The 23,940-nt window shown below is 37.2% G+C and overlaps 1 protein-coding gene across 1 annotated transcript; it reads right to left on the bottom strand.

Moving 5' to 3' along the window:
• Nucleotides 1–7,931: 7,931 nt before the first annotated feature.
• LOC140782946 (uncharacterized) lies at nucleotides 7,932–22,919 on the bottom strand. Its single transcript, XM_073129856.1, has 4 exons — nucleotides 22,569–22,919; nucleotides 17,266–17,333; nucleotides 15,741–15,883; nucleotides 7,932–8,545 (listed from the first exon to the last, which is right to left on the bottom strand). The coding sequence occupies exons 1-4, from the start codon at nucleotides 22,687–22,689 to the stop codon at nucleotides 7,999–8,001; spliced, it is 879 nt and encodes a 292-aa protein (XP_072985957.1). The 5' UTR covers nucleotides 22,690–22,919; the 3' UTR covers nucleotides 7,932–7,998.
• Between the last annotated feature and the right edge of the window lie 1,021 nt (nucleotides 22,920–23,940).

Below are 23,940 nucleotides of genomic sequence, written 5' to 3'. Positions count from 1 at the left end.
CTGGTATAGGCTGGGGCTGCAGCAAGCCAGCGGGCTTGGTTGACTCAGTCTTGACCCGTTGACATGTATCACAAGCCTTGACATAGGCTGGCGTATCCTTCTTTATCCCTGTCCATCTACAACTGTGTTGAAGACGGAGATAAGTTCTAGTCATACCTTTATGGCCGGCTGCTAGAGAGTCATAGAAATAGCTGATTAAAGCTCTTCTAAGTTCAGCATTTGTAGGTACCATAATACAATTGGATCAGAATCAGGCCATCTCTTATGGTGTGGTCCGGTTCAGCCTGATTTTGCTCAATTTGAAGTTTGATCTTCTGGAGCTCTAAGTCTTCTTTGGTGGCAGTCCTGATTCTGTCCAAGAGAGGAAATGTTGGACCAAACAAGGTTGCTAGTTCAGCTGGTTCTGGTTGCCTTGATAGAGCATTTGTAGCACCATTTTCGCAGCCCTTCTTGTAGACCAAGTTGTATTCGTACCCAAGTAACTTGGCTAACCATTTTTGCTGTGTTGGAGTATGGATTCACTGTCCTAGGAGGTATGGGAGCGACTGCTAATCGGTGCGCACAATGAAGCGACGCCCAAGTAGATAAGGTCTCCACTTCTCAATTGCATGAACCACAGCTAACATCTCGCGCTCATAGGTGCTGAGATGGCGCGATCTCTTCGATAGAGCTTTGATCATGTATGTTATTGGTCTTCCTCCTTGCATCATAACAGCTCCTAGACCTGTCCTTGATGCATCACATTCCACCACAAAGGTCTTAGTGAAGTCGGGCATGGCAAACACTAGTGCACTTGTCATAGCTCATTTCAGTTACAAAAATGCATATTTAACTTTTTCACTCTAATTGAACTCATTCTTGCATAGGAGTGTAGTCAAAGGTGCCCTGATCCATCCATATCCCTGAACGAACCGTCGGTAGTATCTAGTCAAGCCAAGAAACCCTCTAAGCTCCTTGGGTGTTCTTGGCTTAGGCCAGCTCACCATGGTTGTATCTTCTTTGAATCTGCCTCTACACCTTTGGCTGAGAGCATGTGGCCTAGATAATCAACTCAAGGCTAAGCCCAGGTGCATTTGCTACTCTTGACTCGTAAGCCATGCGAGTCCAGGATCCCCATAACTGTGTGTAGGTGGTCCATGTGCTCCTCTCGGGTTCTGCTATAGACGAGAATATTCGTAGAATAATTAGCTAAATCTAACTTTGCGCAGTTTTGGAAAAATATTCGTAGAATAATCTACACATGTCCAAATAATATCACCAGTTGGATAAGGTCGCCAACCTCCAAATCTACAACTTTGATATTCATTACTTCTCTAGATTCAGAATTTATCTGCGAAAAATCAAAAGCTTAATCCGGAAGGTAATTGAAGAAGATAAGAAATACTGGTTTAGTTGGTTTGTTAGGGTTTTATATTATTTTAGGACTTGTTGGCTAGCCTCTATAAATATGTGGATGACAGCCAACTTCATTATGGAATTGAATTATTGATTTCTTGCCTCATATCTTCTCTCCCTCCTCTCTCTTCACTATCCTTCCACCTCTACCGTTGGCAAGGTTTCTTCTAACTTCTAATCTCCCTCGACTATCGAGCCACCCCTCTTCTTTGAGATCTCGACCACTTCGTTCCCTTCGTCTATATCCCTTAATCACATCCACCATCTACCTTCATCTCCATACCCATCCATAACCCTAACATCCACTCCACCCGTCACCACCACCATCACCCACGTTATTCTGTATTTTCGGCCCTGCTACAGTTTGAATCTGCGAAGGGCATAAATACAAAAGTTGTAGATTAGAAAGTTACGGATCTAACCCAATTGGTTTAGTAATTTTCTGACTACTATATATCTGACAAATATTTTTCCACGGTTGCGCGGACCGCTTCTTACAATAAATTCAGATCTTAAGGAATTATTTCGTAGCCGATCTTTTGGTTCCAGATCTCATCATTTGGTACAAGAACTATCAAATTGGTATCAAAGCCTATCAATTGGTATCAGAGCCTAATAGATTGGCAGCCCAAAACTAATCACACGCTTCATCTTGTAAGTGGAACAACGCAAGTTGGATTTGTTGGTGCGTCGGGGTCCCTTGGTAGTCAAGTAGCTACTCAATTCAGTGCAACCAATTCAGCGAATCTCCAGGGATCTGGTTTTCATCTCGACCCACTTGAGCCCAAGGCTGGTTGTGCGCTCTATACCCTTGAACTGGTGGAACTCTTTGGTGTGGGGTCTTCTTCTTCTAGTTCGATGTTGAATCGTGCAACTTCTGACTCAATTCGCATGCCTAGTTCAGTAGGGCAAACCCAAGACTGAACTAGTTCATTAAGAACCCTAGGCGTTGGATCTAGCTCATAGGTTGCACGATAAGATGAACCAGGTGCATCTTGGGCTGGGCCTTAGGGAGAGCGCCCTAGGTCTTATTGTGCACAAAATCCTAGGAGCTCCTAAGCATTTGTTGTAACCATTGCTGTTGCCGGTGCAAATGTGGAAGGAGATCCTTGACGACCAGAAATAAGGGAAAACATCATTTCAAATTTTCTTTCCAATCATGCATTTCTTTCCTTCTCTCTCACATCCTGCGCTTGCAAAAGGAAGGCCAGCCAGTTAGGTGTTGCTGGTGGTGGTGGTGCGACCGGAGGCAGTGCCACCATAGTCATAGTTGCTTGATCTCTCAATGGCGTCGACGTTAGGGGAGAGGTGTCTTCAGTATACGATGATTCAGATGTGTGGGGAACTTCATCTGCTGCTGCCCTTGTTGCTCTAGATCTGGTTTGCACCATAGAAACGTTCCAAGGAAGGAAGGGCTCTGATACCAATTGTAGCGGTCCAAATCTTAGAAAAGCATATCTGGATTTGAAGAAGATGCAGATGCTTCTAAGTGTGGTAATTCTCTCGTTTGGGGTTGAGAGAGGGTGGCCACGACCTGGTGGAGGAGTGATGGATGGCTACAATAGAGGTGTAAAGGGAAATTTTGGATGTGTTGGAGGAGGCTATTTAGATTATAGCTACTCCTAGGGCTAAAATTAGCTGATTCATTTCATAATGAGCAAAAGAGCTGCATGCCACAATTTATAGATGGCTAACTCCGAATTAGGCTAGTTAACCCTCATTTGGACTGACTAATGCTAATAAACAAACTTAGACCAACTAGGTCTAATAAGAAAATACAACAGACCATAAGGTCTTAATTGAACAACTTAAAGGAAATAAGCAAATCTAAGATAGATAGTGTGTGCATGTTACGAACTGGCTTGATCCGATTTGTAGTAGTTCTACATGGGATTTGGAATCCGCGGGTGGAGGCACGAATTCCTAGGTATAGGATGGAGGTGATGATGGAGTGGAGGCCGAGTAGTTGATGGAGGTGGCTCAGCAATCAATGATAGTGGTGGTGGTTTGCAGATGCGATAGATGGTTGAAGGCTATGATTGGCCTATAACTGTGGTAAAACCGTATGAGAGGTAAAGACGATTAAGATAAAAAGATGAAGAGGGAGAAGTAGGCTTGCCCTGCGAGACTAGGAGGATCAGCAGTAGAGGGAGATTAGAAGCTAGACAAAACCGTGCCAACGGAAGAGGTGGCACTGGTTGGTGAAGAGGGAGGAGGGAGATGTAGAGACTGGTGACCTAGTTGAGAGAGATGCCAAGGCAAAAGCCAATTAATTTTTCATTCCAAGCATGCCTAAGATACAAGCTATAAGGCCCTATTTATAGATATTAAATCAAAAAGTCTAAAACAAATTTAACTAAACAAGTCTTTCTTTATCTTCTCGGATTAACCCTTCATTTTGCCGTAGATAAATTCCAAATCTAGAGAAGTCATGAATACCAAGGTTGTAGATCTGGAAGTTAACGATCTTATCCTACTAGTTTGATATTATTAGGATATCTGTAGAATATTCTGCGTATATTTTCATAAAATTACACAAAGCTGAATTTAGCTAATTAAATAAAATCCTAACATAGTAAGACTTTGACTAAACCACATAAGAATAATAAATAAGATAACTAGACTTGATCTATCAAGCCCAATATCTTTCAAGGTGATCCGATCTAGTCCGAATCACATCAATGCATCCAATAGCAAAGCTGAATTTAGCTAATTAAATAAAATCCTAACATAGTAAGATTTTGACTAAACCACATAAGAATAATAAATAAGATAACTAGACTTGATCTATCAAGCCCAATATCTTTCAAGGTGATCCGATCTAGTCTGAATCACATCAATGCATCCAATAGTAAATCAAGTGATTTTGCTTGGCTAGGCTAGATCAGCTTGGGCTTAGGTCATAACATAAGTCAAGTGCAAATCAAGCTCAAATTGGTTTGAACCAATCGACCAAAACTAAGAAGGAAAGTTTAGAAACTAATTCAGATATGAGTTTTACTAAGATAATTTTGTCATGAATAAACTCGCAAATAGTCACAAAGGGTGGATTTAGTGGGGATGATAATTGTGGCATGGAGGTGCTGGTGGGGCGTGGTGATGGTTGATTGGAATGGAGCAAGAAAGGAGGGGGAGAAGGTAGTCAGCTCTGAAGAAGGATGGGGATCGACGAATAAAGAGGGAGGAGCTAGCCGACGGCTAGGGTTTGAGAGAGGGGAGTAGTAGCAATAGAGAAGAAGAGAGAGAGATTGAGGAAGAGAATGAACTTTCCTTGATGATCTCAAATATGGCTGCCTCTACATACTTAGAGTATAGCTAGAAATTCAAAAACATTCAAATTAACTCGAACACGAAATGGCCTCGGCTTGGGGCGTTCGAATGGCCCAATGAGGTGTTCGAACACATTATCAAAACTCAAAATTGCATTCTAGTGCTTAAGCATTGTAAGCCTGTTCGAATGGGGCGTTTGAATACCCCATTCCGGGACCACCAATACTACAAAGAAAGGCTCCTACAATAACTAGGCTCAACCTGGCAAGCCTAACATCCTGTGAAGTGGTTCACTCAAGTCGAAACCACATCAAATTCATTTAGTGCGAATTAGAGATGTTCTCACATTCTATTGTAAGAGATCTAGAGGTATTTTCAAGGCATCCATCACATCCAACAATCTCTCACCTAAAGAAATTTTACTTTATACCAAGATGAAAGGAGTTACTTTATCTGGGTGCTTGTTCTTAAAGCACTCAAAGCAGCTAAATCAGTCACCGAACATCTACAATGACACATGTTTTTGAGACATTGATCCATAGCTCGGGTGTGAACTAGAGAGCATATATATCAAACCCATAGGTTAAGTGGAGGCACGTATCAATTGGATCATCATGAAAAGAATGTTGCTCCTTTTTAAGATGAAATAAGGCACCAAGTCTTTTGGGTAAGATGGATGATCAGGATAAGATCATTACTTTGTTGTACATATTGTCAGAAATTTAGAATTGGTGAATTTGCTTAAGATGGAGATTGTTGGTTTTGTGATATCAAACTCAGCCAACTAAACCATGTGCTCATTTAGGTTCACTTAATCGACCCATAGAATGACTTAGTTTGGGTTCATTGGACTCACGCGATTTGGGTTACGTAGGGCTCATGTATAAGAGGGTTGCTATTATCCAAATGAAGAGGGGTTGGTGGGCAAGATTCTCTCTCCTCGGTGGAGAAAGAAGAGTATTGAGGGGGCATCTCTCTCTCTCTCTCTCTCTCTCTCTCTCTCTCTCTCTATATATATATATATATATATATATATATATATATATGCGAGGTTTCTTCCGTATAATAGAATTAATTCTTTATCAATCAATTTGATGAAGATCTAATGGTTAAGATATTTAAAGGTATAATAGAAATGAAAGATATTACCGGTTCAGGTAATTTTTTTAGATATATAATCTTGCATATTATTTTTTAACAATTATATTATCTTAATATTTTATTAAGTAAAAGACATATATATCATTAACTGAGAGTAATGTATATATATATCAAAATAAGGGTATTGATGTCTTTTATAATTAACTTGATGAAAATTTAATTACATTTTATCTTTTTGATTATTTTTTATTATTTACATATATCTCCCATTAGTTTAAGATTGATTTAAATTAAATTTTAATAGATAGAGATAGAGAATTATATTTAAATTGAAGTTTATCTACAAATAATCAAATTTAAATTATTTAATATTAAACAATATCTCCTATAATTAAGGCATAATTATATTTAAGAGAGAAATCTTAACGGAAGAAAAAAAAATGTGTAGAGCGCTTCTTCCATACCGTAAAGTTAATTGTTTATCAATCACTTTGATGAAGATTTAATGGTTAAGATCTTCAAGGGTATAACAAGAAAATTGGGAAGTTAAGCACATGTAATTGATCTTCTTAACTAATATACTCTTTTTCTTACCTAATGTGGTTTTGGAACCGGTACCGGGTATGAAAACTGGCTATTATAGCCGTTGAATTAAGATTATAATTTTTAAAGGTGTATTAAAGTATTTGCCATATATATATATATATATACACCTTCTTGCTTGCCTAAGGTAGCCAGCTTGGCTAGAGACAGTGGACTAGGATCCTTAGAAAACAAGATTTGCAAGGGATGTCAAGCAAGAAGAGTTCCGTTTCAATGTACTCATATTCTTAATAGTGATTTTTCTTTTCTTTTTTTCTTTCTTGAGCGAAGTAAAAAACTTAATAGTTTTCCAATTATATTGGTGCTACTTGATTTGAACCGAAATATATTCTTCATACAACATGGGCCCCCTCGAAAGAATTTGAAAACTATCGCATTGACTATTCTTAATAGTGAATTTGTTCTTCTTCATGCTAGAGGAGGTTGCCCGGTTTTGGGTGAACTAAGAATATCTCGTGTTGTGACTATTCTTATTCTTTCTCCTGTGATGGATATTGCTAGAGCAAGTGCCTTAGAATCAAAAGAGTATTTTTGCTCTAGTGGCGTAGAAAGGAGCCTCCCTGCCTACATCTTTCAAACAGATGATAATAGTGAGAGTCGTTTTGCAATGGAAAAAAAAGCGAGTGGACCTGCAAATATGTGAAAAGGTGGAGTTTCCACGAGCCACAAATTTTGGTGGTGACACGCAACTAATCCTTAAAAAAGAGAGAAGAAAAAAAAAACTATCCTACTGGATAAACAGGAAGATGCAATAAAGAACAAGATGGTTTCTTAACACGGATCTTTATAGCTTTGTTAACAAGGAATAAGCTTTGGCTCCATTCACTTTGTAGAATAAAACTAATTTAAAAAAAATATTCAAATTTTAATACAAAAAGCTAATATAAGCTAGCTATTATATTATTTAGTTAAATATTAGTATAAAATGTAATAATTATATCGACGTGACATAAATTTAATATTAAAGTAACAAAGAAAAGAAAATCTGTATTGAAATTTTATAATATTTTAAACTAAATGATAAAAACACACTTAATTATATGTAAACTAGTAGTAGTATCTAAGTGTTGTCTAATCTAATAGCAAAATAATAATTTAATTAATTTTTAAAGAATTTATGGAATAAGAAGAGAGAAAATGATAAATTAGTATATCAGAAAAACCTGAATTGTATTGCCACAAGGTTCCAATTCACTTCCGTTGTATTGCCACAAGGTTGGGATCGTTCATGAGAAACGCATGAACACTTTGCAAGTAGTAAAATAACAACCCTACTGTGAATCTGCTCTTTCTGTGGGCATGATGGTTCAATCGGTTGATAATTTTTCTTCCCATTGGATTATACCTCTCCATTTATTGTTACAAACAGAGCAGACAAAAGCAGTGTAGTAACATATTCTCAACAAAAAAAAAAAAAAAGCATGGTTGAACATGTCATGCAGTGTAATGGTACTTCCTACTGTTGGGAATGTTAGCCCATCAATGGTCAAAATTTATCTTAACACACACCATACTTACGCTACTAATATGAAGCACGTTAAGCATGTAAATGAAAAGTAAAATTTAGTTGAACAATATTTCTTAGTATTATAGTCATTTTGAAGTTGAGAAAATGAATGATGAAGAAAATCAAGAAATATTGATCTTCAGTCGTTCAGGTAATGATGACCTAAATACTTGTAGTAAGACTAACTTCTGCATCTTACTCAAGTTGTAAAGCTCACCTCCCTTAGAGGTATCACATTTCAGTAATTCACGCCCATCTTCTACAGCTTTTCTTCTAAGAGAGCACAGCAAGGCAGACGGCTCACTTGTAGTTGCACTGTCCTCCGCACTGGAATCAGGTTCGTCATCCATCATGCACTGAGAGGTGTCATTTGATAACTCACAGGATTCTTGACCCTCATCTTTTTCAGTTGCAGTGTCTGCAGGGCTGTTGTTTCCCCACCACTTAAGTGAAACAGATGACAAGCCCTTCGCTGGGAACCCAAATTTAAGCTCATCCATGTAGGTAGGGATGTTTTTTCCTTGGTTATACTGGAGTATATTAGGTGATCCACTTTGCATGAATCGATTTCCTTGTGGCTGCAAAACGTTTCCTGGCATTGTAATCCCTTCTTGAGACTTGGATGCTTCCTGTGCAAGGTCAGGTGTTCTGCTGTGACCTTGCTCCCCACTGAATTCAAATTCAGATTGAATTAGGCAAACCATATGTGATTTTTATTGTGTATATATATGTGTGTGTGTGTGTAGAATCATCATGAAGCATTATGAATGCATAGTTCGTATATATGTGTGAGTACGTGTAATGTGTGATATGTGTGTATAATTATTACATTGAAGGTTACAATGTACCAGGGTTATTAATAGGCAGGCATAGACCTAGGTATATTTCAAAGATTCTAATTAAAAAAGCGGAAATATAAAGATTTCAGTCTAGATAAGCTCTGTTACTAATGTATCAAACATTCTTAAAATCATACCCACTTTACTATGCTTTAAAAGGTGCATTTTTCTTAGACATAGCGGATCACATAACTAGAATCCTTGAATTTAAAAAGCAGCTTATGTGATTGACAAGTTTGAACTTCAGGTTGTTATGGATCGACTAGAGATGATCTGCAACAAGAGAGTGTATGCTTGATTAGAGTGAATGATGGTAGATGGAAAGGGTGGAAGGAGGGATGATGGTGGTGGTGATGGTGAGAAAGATGATAGGCAGCGATGATAGTGATGAAGGGAGATTAATTTACTTCTACTCCTATGTTATCTTACTCTTACTCCTAAAATAAACTCAAGGCTAGATTACTTTCTCAATGCTTGGATGCTTAACAAAGGAGTCCAACCCTATATATATAGAGGTCGGTTACAACGAGTCCCAGTAGGACTAGCCCTAAAGGCTAACACGACTCGAATTAGGACTTGCAGCTCACATGACTTAATTAGACTTGCCTTAAAGGCTTACTTGACTTAACTAGAATTACCTTAAAGGCTGTCGTGACTTATTCGGACTTGCCTTAATTAGACTTGTCTTAAGGACTGTCATAACTTATTTCGACTTGCCTTAATAGCTCATATGACTAAACTAAATTTGCCTAAAAGGCTTACATTATGAAATAATTAAAAGATAAATAAACTCGACTTGACTTAACCCACGTGGTCGGATCGTAACAATTCACCACACTTCCGTCCACCTTGTCCTCAAGGTGTCCATGGTGATTTTCAAACCTTCATTCGCTCTCGAACTTTATGTCCTCGATCTTCGAATGGATCTTGTCTGTGACGTAGAGGGGCCCATGGTGGGTTTTGCTCTAGGGTCCACTTGTTCGAGCCATAATCTGTCCTAGTTGCGATTGGGACCAAATCCTAGCCATAGGTGGTTCAAGCTTGGGTCTTAGTGCATACAATTTAGGCCATGACTTAGGTGCGGATGGTCCGAGGAAGGGAGTGGATGTGATGGCTTGGACCGAGAGCACCTAGATCGTCATCAGTGGAAAGCAAGAGTTTTTGGTCCTAGCTTCCATCGCGGGTGGGGAAGATGGCGTCGCGACCGTTGTTGGGGGCTACTCCGGTGTTGCTACGGTGGAGGGCTCAATCTGCAAGGATGGAGGGTGCTCCACCTCAACCAGAGGAGGAATGGCTGTTGCAGTTTGGATGGCCTCCACGGTTTCACCATTATTGGTGCTTGAAGGTGGAGATGGTGCCTGTTCTACGGTGGCCAGTGGCACAGGTGGTGCAAGGTGGTCGTAATGAGCCAAGATAGTTGCCGTCAAGGTTTGGAGAGCCTTCTCAATCCTCTTAGAGCTTTTCTTCGATTCGGTCAAAAAAATTTTAAATATCGCCTTTGCCCACGCTTGTGGCTCGTCGTCGACGGTTGCTGGTGGTGCCGAGGAAAGCCCCACAGGGATGAAGATGAGTTCTTGGTCCTCCATGACCACGATCTCCCCTGAGTTAGCTTTGGATCACGTGTTCACCATTGTCTGAGGAACGTCGGCTCTGATACCAATTTGTTACGGACCGACTAGAGATGATCCGCAATAAGGGAGTGTATGCTTGATTAGGGTAAATGATGGTGGATAGAGAGGGTGGAAGAAGGGATGATGGTGGTGGTGGTGGTGATGGTGAGAAAAATGATGGGCAGCGATAACGGTGATGAAGGGAGATTAATTTACTTCTACTCTTATGTTATCTTACTCTTATTCCTAAGATAAACTCAAAGCTAGATTATTTTCTCAATGCTTGGATGCTTAACAAAGGAGTCCAACCCCTCTATATATAGAGGTCAGTTACGACAAGTCTCCCTAGGACTAGCCCTAAAGGCTAACACGACTCGAATTAGGACTTACCTTAAAGGCTTACATGACTTAATTAGACTTACCTTAAAAGCTTACTTGACTTAACTAGACTTACCTTAAAGGTTGTCGTGACTTATTTGGACTTGCTTTAATTAGACTTGTCTTAAGAGCTATCATGACTTATTTCGACTTGCCTTAAGAGCTGTCATGACTAAACTAAATTTGCCTAAAAGGCTTATATCATAAAATAATTAAAAGATAAATAAACTCGACTCAACTTGACTCGACTTAACCCACGTGGTCGGATCGTAATACAGGCAATAGAAAAGGCTACGCATCAACATGGGGAAGATGCCAAGCTTTTAAAAAGCCATAGTTTCTTACTTCCAATGCAAAAAGAATCTAAAGATATGGAGATGCATGAGACGATGAGTGATAACTTCCCCCAGGACAAGAAGGAAACTGAAGGACAAATTCAGTTCAGTCCAACATCTGAACTAAGGTCTTCTAAAACCCCCTATTCAAATGTATTTTGCAAAGAGCACTCTACTTGACTATATAGTGCAGTGGAGCTGCAGCTCCACATACAACTTTCTTCAAGTATATCGCTTAAAGATAGCCCTCAACTGCTTTCTTTCTTCAGAAGTCTCTTGCAGCTTTCTCACATCATAACTTATGGGTTAAATACTTTTAACCCCCTGGACTAGATGAGAATCACTTTACTTCTTTTTTTCCTTTTTACTTTTTTGTGTGTGCGCATGTATCACTAACCCTCTCTAAACTTTTAATTTGGTTGACTTGAAACTACAAACATCGTTTTCGAGATGCTGAAAGGACCTAATAACTTTGTCATGTTAAGCCAATATTGATTAAATTAAAAGTTAGTAGCTTAGTGATACAAAAAAAAATTCAAACTACAATGACCTTAGTCCAAATTGCCAACAGCCGGAGATTGGAAAATGCACGGATACTGTTGACCTTGGACAGAAAACTTCACAAGTGCAGTCCATTTAAAAGTTCAGGAGCACTTAATAATACCAACAAAAAAATTTCCAGAGGGTTAAAGTGATTTTCAATAAACTAAAGGGAGGTATAAATACTAAAAATGCATTTAACCATAAATAAATGATAAGAAACTTCAGACAAATACTTCAACAGTTAGGACTAAGGGCCTTTTATATGCTAAAACATGTAATACAAGGATATGATTGCTGAGTGGAGATTTAAAAGAAGTCTGGAGAGGGGTGAACATCAGAAATTACCCCATGACAAAGCTACTTAACACTAAAGGATCCTATGATTCAGAGAATTCCCCCTTCCAAGCCTATTATTGTGAACTTATTGTTGTTGATAGTTCCAAGAAATATTTTGTTCTGACATCAAAACAGACTGATGTACTTGAATGAATACTTCAACTAGCCACTTCTAATTCATAACCTTGTTCACATCATCAGTTATCATTTTTCTTTTTATTTGTCATTCTGTTCTTTCTCATTCCAAACTGCTTATCTTTTAATGAGAATCTGCATTTTAATTTTTTAATCCAACATAAGACTTCAGGTGATAATTGGGACTAAAATTGCCTCACCACTTCACCAGTTCGGAATACATCAGAAAACTACATTGCTAATTTATGAAAACTTTATCATCCTTTCTCCTTTAGCATGTAGTCAGCCTTTATATCAAAATTATAATTAAATCATGTCCCACTGAAATAGGGGCCTTTCCCTCATATCTACCTTCCCATCCTATTTATTATTTTCTTACCTTTTGTTAATATTGGCAAGATTCACACTAGCTAGTTGATTCATAGAAAGCCTTGTGCACTAAGACAGCATTTTGATCCTGTCCTCCTATAGCTCTCTTTATTTTTTTGTATTTCTTAACTTCCGTTGTAGGTTTATGGGGCACATGTGATGATCAGAAGCAAGCTAGCAGATATATTCTAGTCATGTTATTTCTTTGGCAAAACCTTTCGACACAAAAAGGAGAGGAAATGACACATGTCATGGTATGACTTCCTATTTTAATATGAATCACATCAATAATTGAGTATTATATATTATCATGGCCTTTTATCTTTTCAAGATAATTGATGCCAATTGCCATGACAAAGACTTACATGAAGGTTGAAACTTGAAACTTAGAATCAGATCATAAATTCTATGTATTGACACTAATAAAAAGGCATCGATAATTCCATCAATGGGCTTTAGTAACAGCTCGCATGACGCAGTTAATTGCTTGAATCAGCACATAGGGCTGATCCCCCTTGTATAATCAGCATATGCAGCAATTACCCACCTTGATCTCCTATGCTCTAGCCATTCACTTGTTGAATCCCTCTCATAACCACTAAGCCGCAACTCCTCCCCACATGCTGACTTTCATCACTAGAGGGAGCCAAACTAAGACCCCTCAGAGATCGAGACCTTCCTAGTTCACTAGTCCGATCCATCTTATTCTGTGCAAGAAAACTAGTTTTGGTACTTGACCATCATCCACTCCCCACCAGTAAGAAACTATGAGTGCACATACGAATATATGATAAAATGCTCAAGTTTCTAATTTTCTTCTTGCAGCATTCACCTGATCTTATGCTTGGTACAGCGTGTATAACAAAATGCATCAAATATCAAATTTTCAAAACTCAGGATCGGAATCAAGGTTGGGATCAGCCTCCCGGAAAACAGTACATATTGGCAGTACTATCTGCCCATTTCTTACCGAACTATTTTTTTAATTACGTAAAATTCTAAATATTATTTCAAAAGATAGAAAAGTTCCTAAATATTTAGAGAAAAATGACAGAAAAATTAGAAAATAATAATTACTCACATATAAAGCCTAAACACTAAAAAAAAATACTCACTAAGAAAAATTGAGAGAGTGGAATAACCGAAAGAAAAAACAAGAAAAAGATTAAAAATCACTGTTTTCTTCTTCTACAGTGAAGAAGAAGAGAAGAGAGAGCAGAAGAACCAAAACGAAAAAAAAAACTTTTGCTTCTACAATGAAGGAGAGAGAGTGGAAGAACCGAAAAGAAAAATAAGCAAAACAAATCTAATGCTTATGAGTGAAGGAGAGGAGAGAAAGAGAAAGAAAAAAAAACAAAAATAACCACACACTTTCGTCGCCAGAGTTTGAAAGATCTAACTAGAGCTAAATCTCTACATTGGAAAGCATAAGCTTTGGAGAGAGAGAGAGGACGACAGGGACATCAATAAGAGAGAGAGAGAGAGAGAGAGAGAGAGAGAGAGAGAGAGAGAGGAAGAGGCCGATGGGAACATCAATTATTGATGTCCTCGGGTTGAATGTGGGTCATATCCGTTATGGATTTGACCTAATTGAAAATGAACAACTGCTGTAGAGATGCAACCTCCATTGCCTATTATTTTTCTTCTAGTCTCCTTATGGAAGTTGAGCAAATGCTTTCCTATGATTCAGATAGTTCGCAGGTGTGTTCTCTTAGCAATGCAATGAGATCTATTCAGAATATTTTCCTGACTACCTGAAAAAGTCTAATGAGTAGAAACTAGAAAGATTGACAGAACTATTCTAGCATAAGAAATTTTAGTTTCTGTGTTCAACATTTGCCATAGGATTTCTAAAGTATAGCTCAGAGTGTACAATCTCAACTGGAGGTTTCGAAACCTCCAGAATTATAGCAACTTTAGAGTTAAGCATAACCTTAAAATCTAACCATGTCCCTCAAAATCAATTTAGCAACATGCAAGGCAAAAAATTTAGCTACAGGAAAAATTAGTCACCTTAGGATCAATGAACTGACTACAGGCAATGTTCGAAAAGCATAGCATGCAAGTGCATATGTGGAGATGGCCCATTTACCTAAGGCTTAAAGCACACCTTCGCAGGATCTAGGAACAATTAAAAGATACTTGAGTAAGGCAACTTCGTAGACAAAATTACATATACTAGAGTTGTATAATTTAGATGCAAATATATGATCAAGTCACATAGCTTATGGAATATCAAATCATGTAAAGACATCAAACAAAAGTTTAAAGAAAAGCAAATTCAGAATGTAATTTCAGAACCCTATCCAGAATTGGAGTAAGTGGCATCTGGACTACGGCACAAGAATGCTTAAGGAAAGCTAAGTGGCATCTGGACAGCATTCACAAATCTGAGAAGAGAAGTTCAGATTCAGTTTCAGATTTAAGAGTTTCTTTTGGTGGATTCTCCTAGTAAGAACTATAAATGTTTCTCACCACTATTTAAAGGGTCCAGAGGCTTAGAGGAAGAGATCCAAGCTAGAGAGAACTCAAAGGACTTCAAGTTTCATACTTATAGAGTTCTAGGTTTCTCTCACAAAGCTTATTTCATATCAAACATGAGTAGAGCCACATACACATCTTAGTGTTATTTCTTCATATGAAATTAATCAAGAGCAAAGGAGGGGCTGAATTGAGTAATCTACATCAATTACCACGACCACTGAGGAGTATGAGGAGTGATCCGAAGCAACGGACTGCAAATCATATGCGAAGACAATTTAATCATAGAGTACTTAATTAAGACGGAGTTCGAGCAAAAAATACAGAATTCAACACTTAGACAATGAAGTGTCTAGAGAGTTGTACATATTTCTTATTTTTATCAATGGTATGATATAGATTAATTCTATTTGGGCAGATCTATGATTTTTTCCTCTCGACAGACTGAAATGCTTTCCACTTAAAAAAACAATTGTGATCATGTGTTTGTCGTGTTTTATTTTTCTTTTTATTTTCGGCTTGGTTTGCCCTACTCTTTCTTGGTTTTCCCTACTCAGTTTCGGTTTCCTAAGTACGACTCATAATTAGTTTTCTGGATTCAACTTTCCCAGATTTAATCAGATTTGACCTAATTTTGTCTTTGATTTTTCTTATCTTATTAACCTAGTCAAACTAGGAATCTTATTGCTCCCCCAAAATTTTAGTATCTGTATGACTATATCGATAAGGGAGATAAATGCATACAAACACAAAATCTGGACAACATGCACCACTATTTAATAGAAATGTGGCCTCAGCAATGCAGGAATTATAGAATTTAATAAGGAGGTCTACTTACAATGTAGAAGACGAGCCAACTGAGCTTGAAGGCATCCCTGCTGAAGCATCAGATTTTTTATTTGAAAATTTTCCGTTTAGCTCTTTAGTTTTCTCTCTTTCAGCATCTCTTCTAATATCTTCAACAGTCTTTCCAGCAAGAAACTAATCAATAAAGTTATGTGAGCGTAGCAATCGAAATTCATGAAAATGATCAAATAAAGAAAGTATATTTTGTTATTATATCAAAACTTATTTGCTCCAGGCAGTTATAGAAGCTCTCTAATGTACGGCATAAAAATAAAAGAGGGGATTGTCTGCATGTTGATAGTTAGAGAATCAAAATCTAATCTGTTTTTGCAGCAAACTATAATTCAAGCATTCTTCAATGATTTGCATGATTAAAGTGGGACAGCTTATAGTCACTGTCTTTTGGCATGGTAAATCTATGCCACAAACAGACTAGCAAATGAGGACTCCAAAGAACAATTTATTGTCTTTTTAAAAAAATAAATAGTACTAAAATAGATTAATTCCCACGGTTTCAAAAGCCCTACTAAGATTAGAGGCCAAAAATTGAAGGAATAAAGAGGGAAAATCCCCAATCCAAGTACATCTATTACCCTAATTTCTACCTAGGTTAGCTTGGCTTCAAGGTAAGTATATGTGATTTTGTCCTATCTGCTTCAACTACTGGACTGTTCTCTCAGATGTCTACACTTGTATATCCTTCTCCACTGAAGGTAACAGGGAAAAATGGAAAACAAGTCACTGGCTCATTCCCAAATAGAAATGAGGAGTCAGAGGATCGGTTGAAATTCCTATTTTATCAATTTTCTCTTAAATATTTTCATAAAAGGTAAGATGAGACTAAAGTGACATGTATCAGATCATGCAGGCAGGAAAAAATGCAATAATTAATGCATTAGCAAATAAATATCAAAGTTTCATACACAGTTAATCCAGATCAAGCTCCACCACTTCCATTGTTCTCACTCACATTCTGAGAATCATGACTTCTATTTGCCTACAATTATGACTATCCATGGTAACAAGCATGACTGCATCCTCCTGATTATGACAATCTAATTCCTAATATTAATATATATATATATATATATATATATATATATATATCAAAGCTCTACAAGAATTGATATATACTTCAAATTGATTGCCAATCTTAAATCAATTGTCTAGAGAAAAATGAAACAGAAAGAATAATAACAATATCAATCTTGAATGAAGGAACAATTTATCTAAAATTATCAAAGATGCTAAGAATATTACAAAAGCTATTTAATGCTTTTCTATTCTTCGAAAGCAAAATTTAGTCTTCTTAACTCAATAATGTAATCAAAGAGTTTGTCTCCCTGTTGTCAATAAGATGATATTCTGATCCAGACACCCACATTTTCTACTCTTCGCAATACAACCATCATAAATATATATACTCTTCAAACTTTAGTGCATTAACTTCAAAGTGGGTAAAGGACATAAAAGAACTGAATTAAAATTCGATATATCTAGATATTTATCAATTCTACCTTGCGATATGGCCACCGTACAATACCATTTTCACGGCATATCCTCTTCAATACGCTGGTACAGACACCTGGACAATAACATTGTATGAACTCCTTGACAGAAATCACACATATTTTTCATAGCATGATTGAAATTGGACAAATCAGAAACCAGCTATAAATTGAAAAGAATGAAATGCCTCAAGGATGGACAATGTAAAAAAGACATGGTTTTGACAATAGAGGAACATAAATCCGTAATAAGTTGATATACAGAAATATACGACAGTTCCATATCATCCGAACAGAACTTCAAGACCATAAGGAAAGCATTGCTTAATCATGCAGCAACCAACATGCATATCAATTCTTACTAACTTAACCATGAAGTTGGAGACTTGGACTACCTCTTTGCCTTCAACTTTGTTTTGAAAAACGTTTTAAAGATAAATTTGTATACAAGTGACTTTAAACTCTTTGCTCCAGAATTCCATTATATTAAATAAATCATTTTTGTTAAGCTACTACCTTGGTGAGAACCTAGAGAAAGTATGATATCATGATAACAACCAGGAGGCACGGTTTAAAAGTAGGCCCAAAACTGGAAATGGTTCCAATTTCAGGCTTAAATATGAGTTTTCATTTGGTTTCAGCAGAAATTGGCAAAAACTAGAAAAATGGACCACTATAAGCGACGAATGTCATAAGGAGCAGAAATTGCCCCTTCTAAAGCTCAAACACAAAAAATCTACCCACCCCATTGATTTAACAGAACTTAATTGTAGCTATAAGCACCTGCAACAAAATCATATCAAATAGTAGTCGGTGCTCAATTTATTTTATGAAATCACATCAATTAGTTGTAGTCTCTTTTCTTGTTTATTTTCTATATATCAGAAGAGACTAAAGTTCTGAAACTAAAACCAAAACCGCCAAAACAAGCAACTCAAAACCATTTGATTTTCATAAAGACCAAAACTGACACTGATTTTATTACCATGGCTGAAGAACTCCCTAGAGAGACAAGCTGAACCCCTCCCCACATATGAACACCTTCACTTCCCCATTATGTTGGTGTTCTTTAAGTAAAACTATCAATGAACTACATTGGCCCCAATAATCCTCCCAAAGTCATGCACACTCTTCTTTTTCTTTGACAGGTGATCTCTGAGACTAGATGATCGTGCTTCTTCCATATATTTATATAAACCCTACCAGTGTAGTAGTAACAGTACTCAGTAATTAACAACAAACAAACATCTAAAACATAGTTGTCAATAAAAATTAGGTCCTTGTTGGAGATCAAAAACAGAAGAAAAAGTTTCTTGCCCCCAAATTCTGAGCATTCCTTGTTTTTCTCTAATTCTTGAGAATATTGGTATGAAAGGTCTGTTCCTCACTTGGTTTCTCTTCATTTTCTCACCAAACATTTGGTACAAGCCCGCCACGACTATTCATATCTGGTGAGTACGAACTTCCTCCTTAACGGAATCCAATTAACTTGGAGCAAATTTAGATACTATAAATAACTCCAAATTTTGATGCCGAGATAGTGAAGCTACTCAATTTTCCTTTCCTTGTTTATATTCAATTTAAAGTCATACCCTAGCAACTTGGATAACCAATGAAGCTGGATCATTAAAGAAATAGCCTCCACTTTTGAATAGTCGGGAGAAATGTCAATGTTTCCTTTCATAAAATAAAGAAAAACAATTCCTTATCATATGCAGACATGTGTAATTGAGAGCTTGAGAGAGATAAGCAAAAGGTCATCCCTCTAGCATGAGAATGGCCCTTATACCATGATGTGATACATCAAACATAAATATGGCAATAAGAAGAGGCAATACAAACTGACTGCAATCTTTTTCTGTACATGAGGATCCTACCGGACCGCCTTCTACTTCTAATAGGCGATGAACTAGATCAGAATCATTCTCAGCAAATCCATAAGAAGTGATCCAATTTTTTTCATCGGGTCGACTCTTATACTCCACCTTATATTTTTTTTTCTTGAAGTTAGGTAATGCAAGAATTGGTGCTGAACTGTGATCTTGGTCATTAGTCCTTACTTCCAAGAGAAGTTCAAATGAACTTTCTGCCATTGGATTCCACTTGAAGGCATTTTTCTGAGCATATCTGTGAGTCTGGTATCTAACCATAATCTTTGATGAATTTGCAATATATCTGGTAAGCCCCAAAAAAAGCCCCTTAGTTCTTTTTAAGGACTTTGGTTTAGGCTACTCCAAGATTGCAGTAATTCTTTTCTTGGTCCACTGTCATCCCTACCTGACTAATAATGTGGTCAAGGTAACAGATTTATTGTTGGCCAAATTAACACTTCTCCCATTTTGCATACAACTAATTTCTCTTAATAGTTGCAAAGTTGACTGCATGTGCTTTAGGTGTGCGTGCATCCCATGTTGAATAGACCCTAAAATATCTTCAAAGAATCCAAGCAAAAAATTTCTCAACTGCGTTTTAAAAACAATGTTCATGAGAAATTGAAAGGTAGCAGTAGCACTAGTTAGACTTAAAGGCATAACTAGATATTTGTAGTGACCTTCGTTTGTTCAAAATGTCATTTTATGTATCTGGAGAATAAACATGATAACCACAATGAAGATCCAATTTAGGAAAATATTGTGCTCCTTCCAACTCTTTTAAAAGCATATGTGCTCAGAAACTTGTCTTTGACATTGATCTAGTTGAGTGCTCACTAATCAACACACATTCTCTATAATCCATCATGCTTCTTGACCAGAATAATACTATAGTAGGAGAAGAAAATGGACTTGTACATGGCCAAGTCATACCGGACTTGAGTGCGTCCGATACAATTCTTTTGACGGGAACTAACTTATTATCCTTAATTTGAATTACCATTATGCCAAACTTCTTGGGCACAATATGAATTGGGCTCACTTACACACTATCTGAAATCGAGTAAATAATACTAACATCCAACAATATCAACACTTTTGTCCTAACAATATCTTTCATCACAAGATTTAATCTCGGTTGTGGTTCGCGAGATCTTATTGGCATTCTCCTCCAAATGCATTCGATGCATAACTGCATCGAGATTAATTCTCTTGATATTTGCAATGGTCCATTCTATTGCTTTCTTGTATTCTTTTAAAACACTCACAAGCTTATCCAAATTAGATGCTACAATAACAAGAAAGGTTTCAGAAGAGATTAAAAACACATACTTGACTGAGAAGAGTGGGAGTAGCTGCGAACCGATATCAACCCCTGGCGGTTCCTCACTTAGTGGAGAACAATCCATGGGCAGATATAGAGGATCCAGCGCCATGTCGGCCACAATCAAGGGCCTTCCTTTACAAGATAACTTCTCTTCATTGGCTACCATGAGTTAGAAGGTTGCCATTAGGAATGCAAGATAGATCAGCCTTCCTCGCAACTTTTTCATTAGGGAAATTGTGGGTGCTATGAATGTATGAAAACCATGATAGAAACCTTACACAAGTAGCCTTAGACCTGCAATGTCTGGAGGTGAGATGTTCTAGATATAGAATGGAGAGTCGGTGTTATCTCCTCTTCTTCGATCAAATCCATGTTTTCTTCCCTATGAACTTCATCTTCCATTGTCCAGCATGCCTGGATCAAGAATGACCACTTACATTCATGATTTGGTAGTTCATCTGTTCTGGCATAATTTTTTTGATAGCAGAAAACTAGGAATCAGACTTGGTCTTACAAAAGATGATCAGCCAGAAGGAACTAGGTAGGAATGGGGATGGTTGGGAATTATTTGTCACTGAGAACTCATCTTATCTTCATAAAGTCTTGCTAAACCAACAGCCTCCAAGAGAGAATTAAGCCTCATAGATTGCACGTCCAATCGGATAGCGTCCGTCAACCCACTAGTAAAGTAACTAACTCGTTGACTTGCATACATCCTCTCCGAATGGCTGAGAAGACACTAAAACTGCATTCAATATTCACAAACAGTACCATATTGCTTTAGTTTGGTTCAATCACCAAGGAAATCATCATATGACATCGATCTATAACCCTGCCTTCAAAGTCCCCCATGTCACCTCCTGTTTTTGATCTTTTAGCAACTGAAAGTCTGAAACTACAGTTGTGCATCCTGCTCAAGGTGATACACAGCTAATGGCACTTGTTCAACCATTGGAGTGTGTTGAAAATGGAAAAATTGCTCCAGTAGACAAATCCAACTAGTTGGATTATTACTGTCATTATGCCGAGGAAAGTCGAGTTTAGCGATCTTGGGAAGTGAGGAAAGAGTTCCTCCATATTGACTATAACTAATAGGATTGGCCGATCTACTTGGCCTTCATCGAGCATTTTGGATGATTTGTCATTATTGTTCTAAAGTTGCTCAAATTGTATTTGCAGATTCATAATCATCTCTTGATGTCTATTTTGAACTTCTCATTACTTTGGGTCATGGCCAAAAATGCAACGTCTAACTTCACATAGTATTGGTCATCTGCTATGTCTGGCTTTGATACCAATTGGTGCAAGTCCTGCCCCTAGTGGATCAAAGTCAGGATTTGGGAACCGAGCTACCCGCTAGTGTTTCTTCCCTATTTTGATTGGGTAGGAAGAGAAAGAAAAGTTGTAGAAAGATAATAGTTAAGTTCGAGGATAACCGACCTCTAGTCTTGTTAAAAGGAAATTCAATTTCTGCTTTCAAATGGCAAGACAACCTATGAATCTAAAGATAGATGAGCAACGGCTACTTCCAATTTCTCAATCCTCCTTAACTACCTAAGGTGACTCATTCAAATCAACCCCCACCTGTTACAACTCTTAAGACTAAGGAAAGTTAATGTAACAAAACAAACTTCTTTTAACTAATCCAACCAGATATGCAACAAACCATTCTCACCAATTGCACCAAATATGCAAGGCTTGGATCATGCCATACAACAGACACGTATCAACATTCCACACTGACTATACATTCAATCACGGATGGTTGTGATATTAACTAAAATAGGAGGCACTAGGTTAGCATGTGGAACGGAGAGTTTAAAGCTCATCCATCCCAGATCACTAACCTGCTCCCCTAATTGCTTCAGAAGCAGATTTCAATAACCGACTCTCCCTTGAATTTCCTAGTTACGCAATTCCTGACATCATGCTCTACGGTCTTCCTTCTAAATTACTACCTGGGAATCCCTGCTGTTATCAGTTACACAGTAATATTTCATCTCAAATGCTCCTCAAAATCCCACATTTATCTCTCATGTAATTCAGAAGCAACCAATAAAAACAGAACCTTGACGAGAATCAATGAGACGACAGGGGCGAGAATAGAAGAGTACCGAGAATGGAAGCAGCCTCCGCAATGGGCAGGGAGAAGAGCTTGGAGATCTCGTCGAAGGAAAGTGTCACCTTCGAAGGCGGAGCAGATCCAGGGACTCTTTGCGGCAGCGAAGTGGACATGATCTAACGAATCGCATAAAAATATAATTCCACGAATTGGAGCACGAATGTGTGAGGAGTGTCCAGAGCAGCAGTTAGTTGCGGCGGCGGCGGCGGCAGCAGCAGCAGATCCAAGGATTAGATCCGGCGCGAAGGTGTGAGTGGGTTTTGGGGTTGAGTTAGAAGCTAGAAAGGGATAGCAAATTAGATTGATTTGCAGCTAGGGTTGGAACTTGGAAGCTCTTTGTTTCATTATGCTGGTTTAGTATTGGGTTCATGTACATACCAATACAATCGAGCATTTTACCAAACTAGCCCTCTTTTAAATTTTATTTGCTGAAATAGAATATACCCTAGACTTAGTGCCAAACTGGGTCTATTTCATTGTAGCCACAGGTAAAAAGCTACACCGTTAAAACTTGAGCGTTTCACTCAGTCAAAAATAAAATGTTAAACTATTTAGTATTTTATGATAAGCTTTTTATTTTTCGCCGAGTAAAACGCTTAACAATTTAGCGTTTTATTTAAAGAAAAAGAATACATATAAAACATTGTACAGTCTAACGTCTTATGGCTAATACGCTAAACTACTCACTTTGGAATATCATAATTTTCTAATTTATAGTATATTTTGGATATATGATATGTCATTATAAAAATAAAAGAAAAACGAATATAATTATATTGATATAATTATTTTATTAATTTAGTAAAAATAAAAATTATTAAAATAAGTAATTAAAAAAATTTATGGTTTGTGGCGTGTTTCAAACGGTCAATCCCCACTATAAGTTTCTATCGAAATAATTATTTATTTTAACAAAGTTTAATGGGACCTCAAATGAGAAAGATATACATAAACATAAAGAATAAATTTATAGCGTCATAATACTCACTCGATTTGAGTCATAAAATATATAGTTGCGAAGATATGAAAAAAGTCTATAGCTTCTAATACTTTTAAATCTTTTTTTAATTTTTTTAGATAAAATACTGAAGTGTTCACCATTTTCTAAAATGTAATAATAATTTAGCATTTTATAAATAAACTTTTTAATATTTTCATCCAAAAATAAAATACTGAATAAATAAAATAAAATACAGAAGAGGCTTGGTTTGTTAAAAACTCAATACAATCTGCAGAAAACTTGCATGTGTGAGCTTTTGTACTGTAGCCCATTTCTCTATCCTAGATGTACAAGGTTTTTTTTTTCTTTGTTTTCAAGTTAAAATTTCGTCAAAAAATCAAAAGACGAAGTGGCCTTAAAAAGA

This window comes from Typha latifolia, chromosome 2 (genome assembly GCF_019914945.1).
Source record: "Typha latifolia isolate L0001 chromosome 2, TyphaL0001v2, whole genome shotgun sequence".
In the NCBI taxonomy this organism is placed as follows: Eukaryota; Viridiplantae; Streptophyta; class Magnoliopsida; order Poales; family Typhaceae; genus Typha; species Typha latifolia.
This window is presented reverse-complemented; position numbering and strand designations above follow the sequence as displayed.

Excerpts from the sequence above, each read along its gene's own strand:
- LOC140782946 (XM_073129856.1), bottom strand. The coding sequence starts at position 22,689 with ATGTCCACTTCGCTGCCGCAAAGAGTCCCTGGATCTGCTCCGCCTTCG. Across the intron at positions 17,334-22,568 it reads GGAGGCTGCTTCCATTCTCG|GTGTCTGTACCAGCGTATTG; the intron begins GTACTCTTCTAT and ends GTTATTGTCCAG. Across the intron at positions 15,884-17,265 it reads TACGGTGGCCATATCGCAAG|TTTCTTGCTGGAAAGACTGT; the intron begins GTAGAATTGATA and ends TTTATTGATTAG.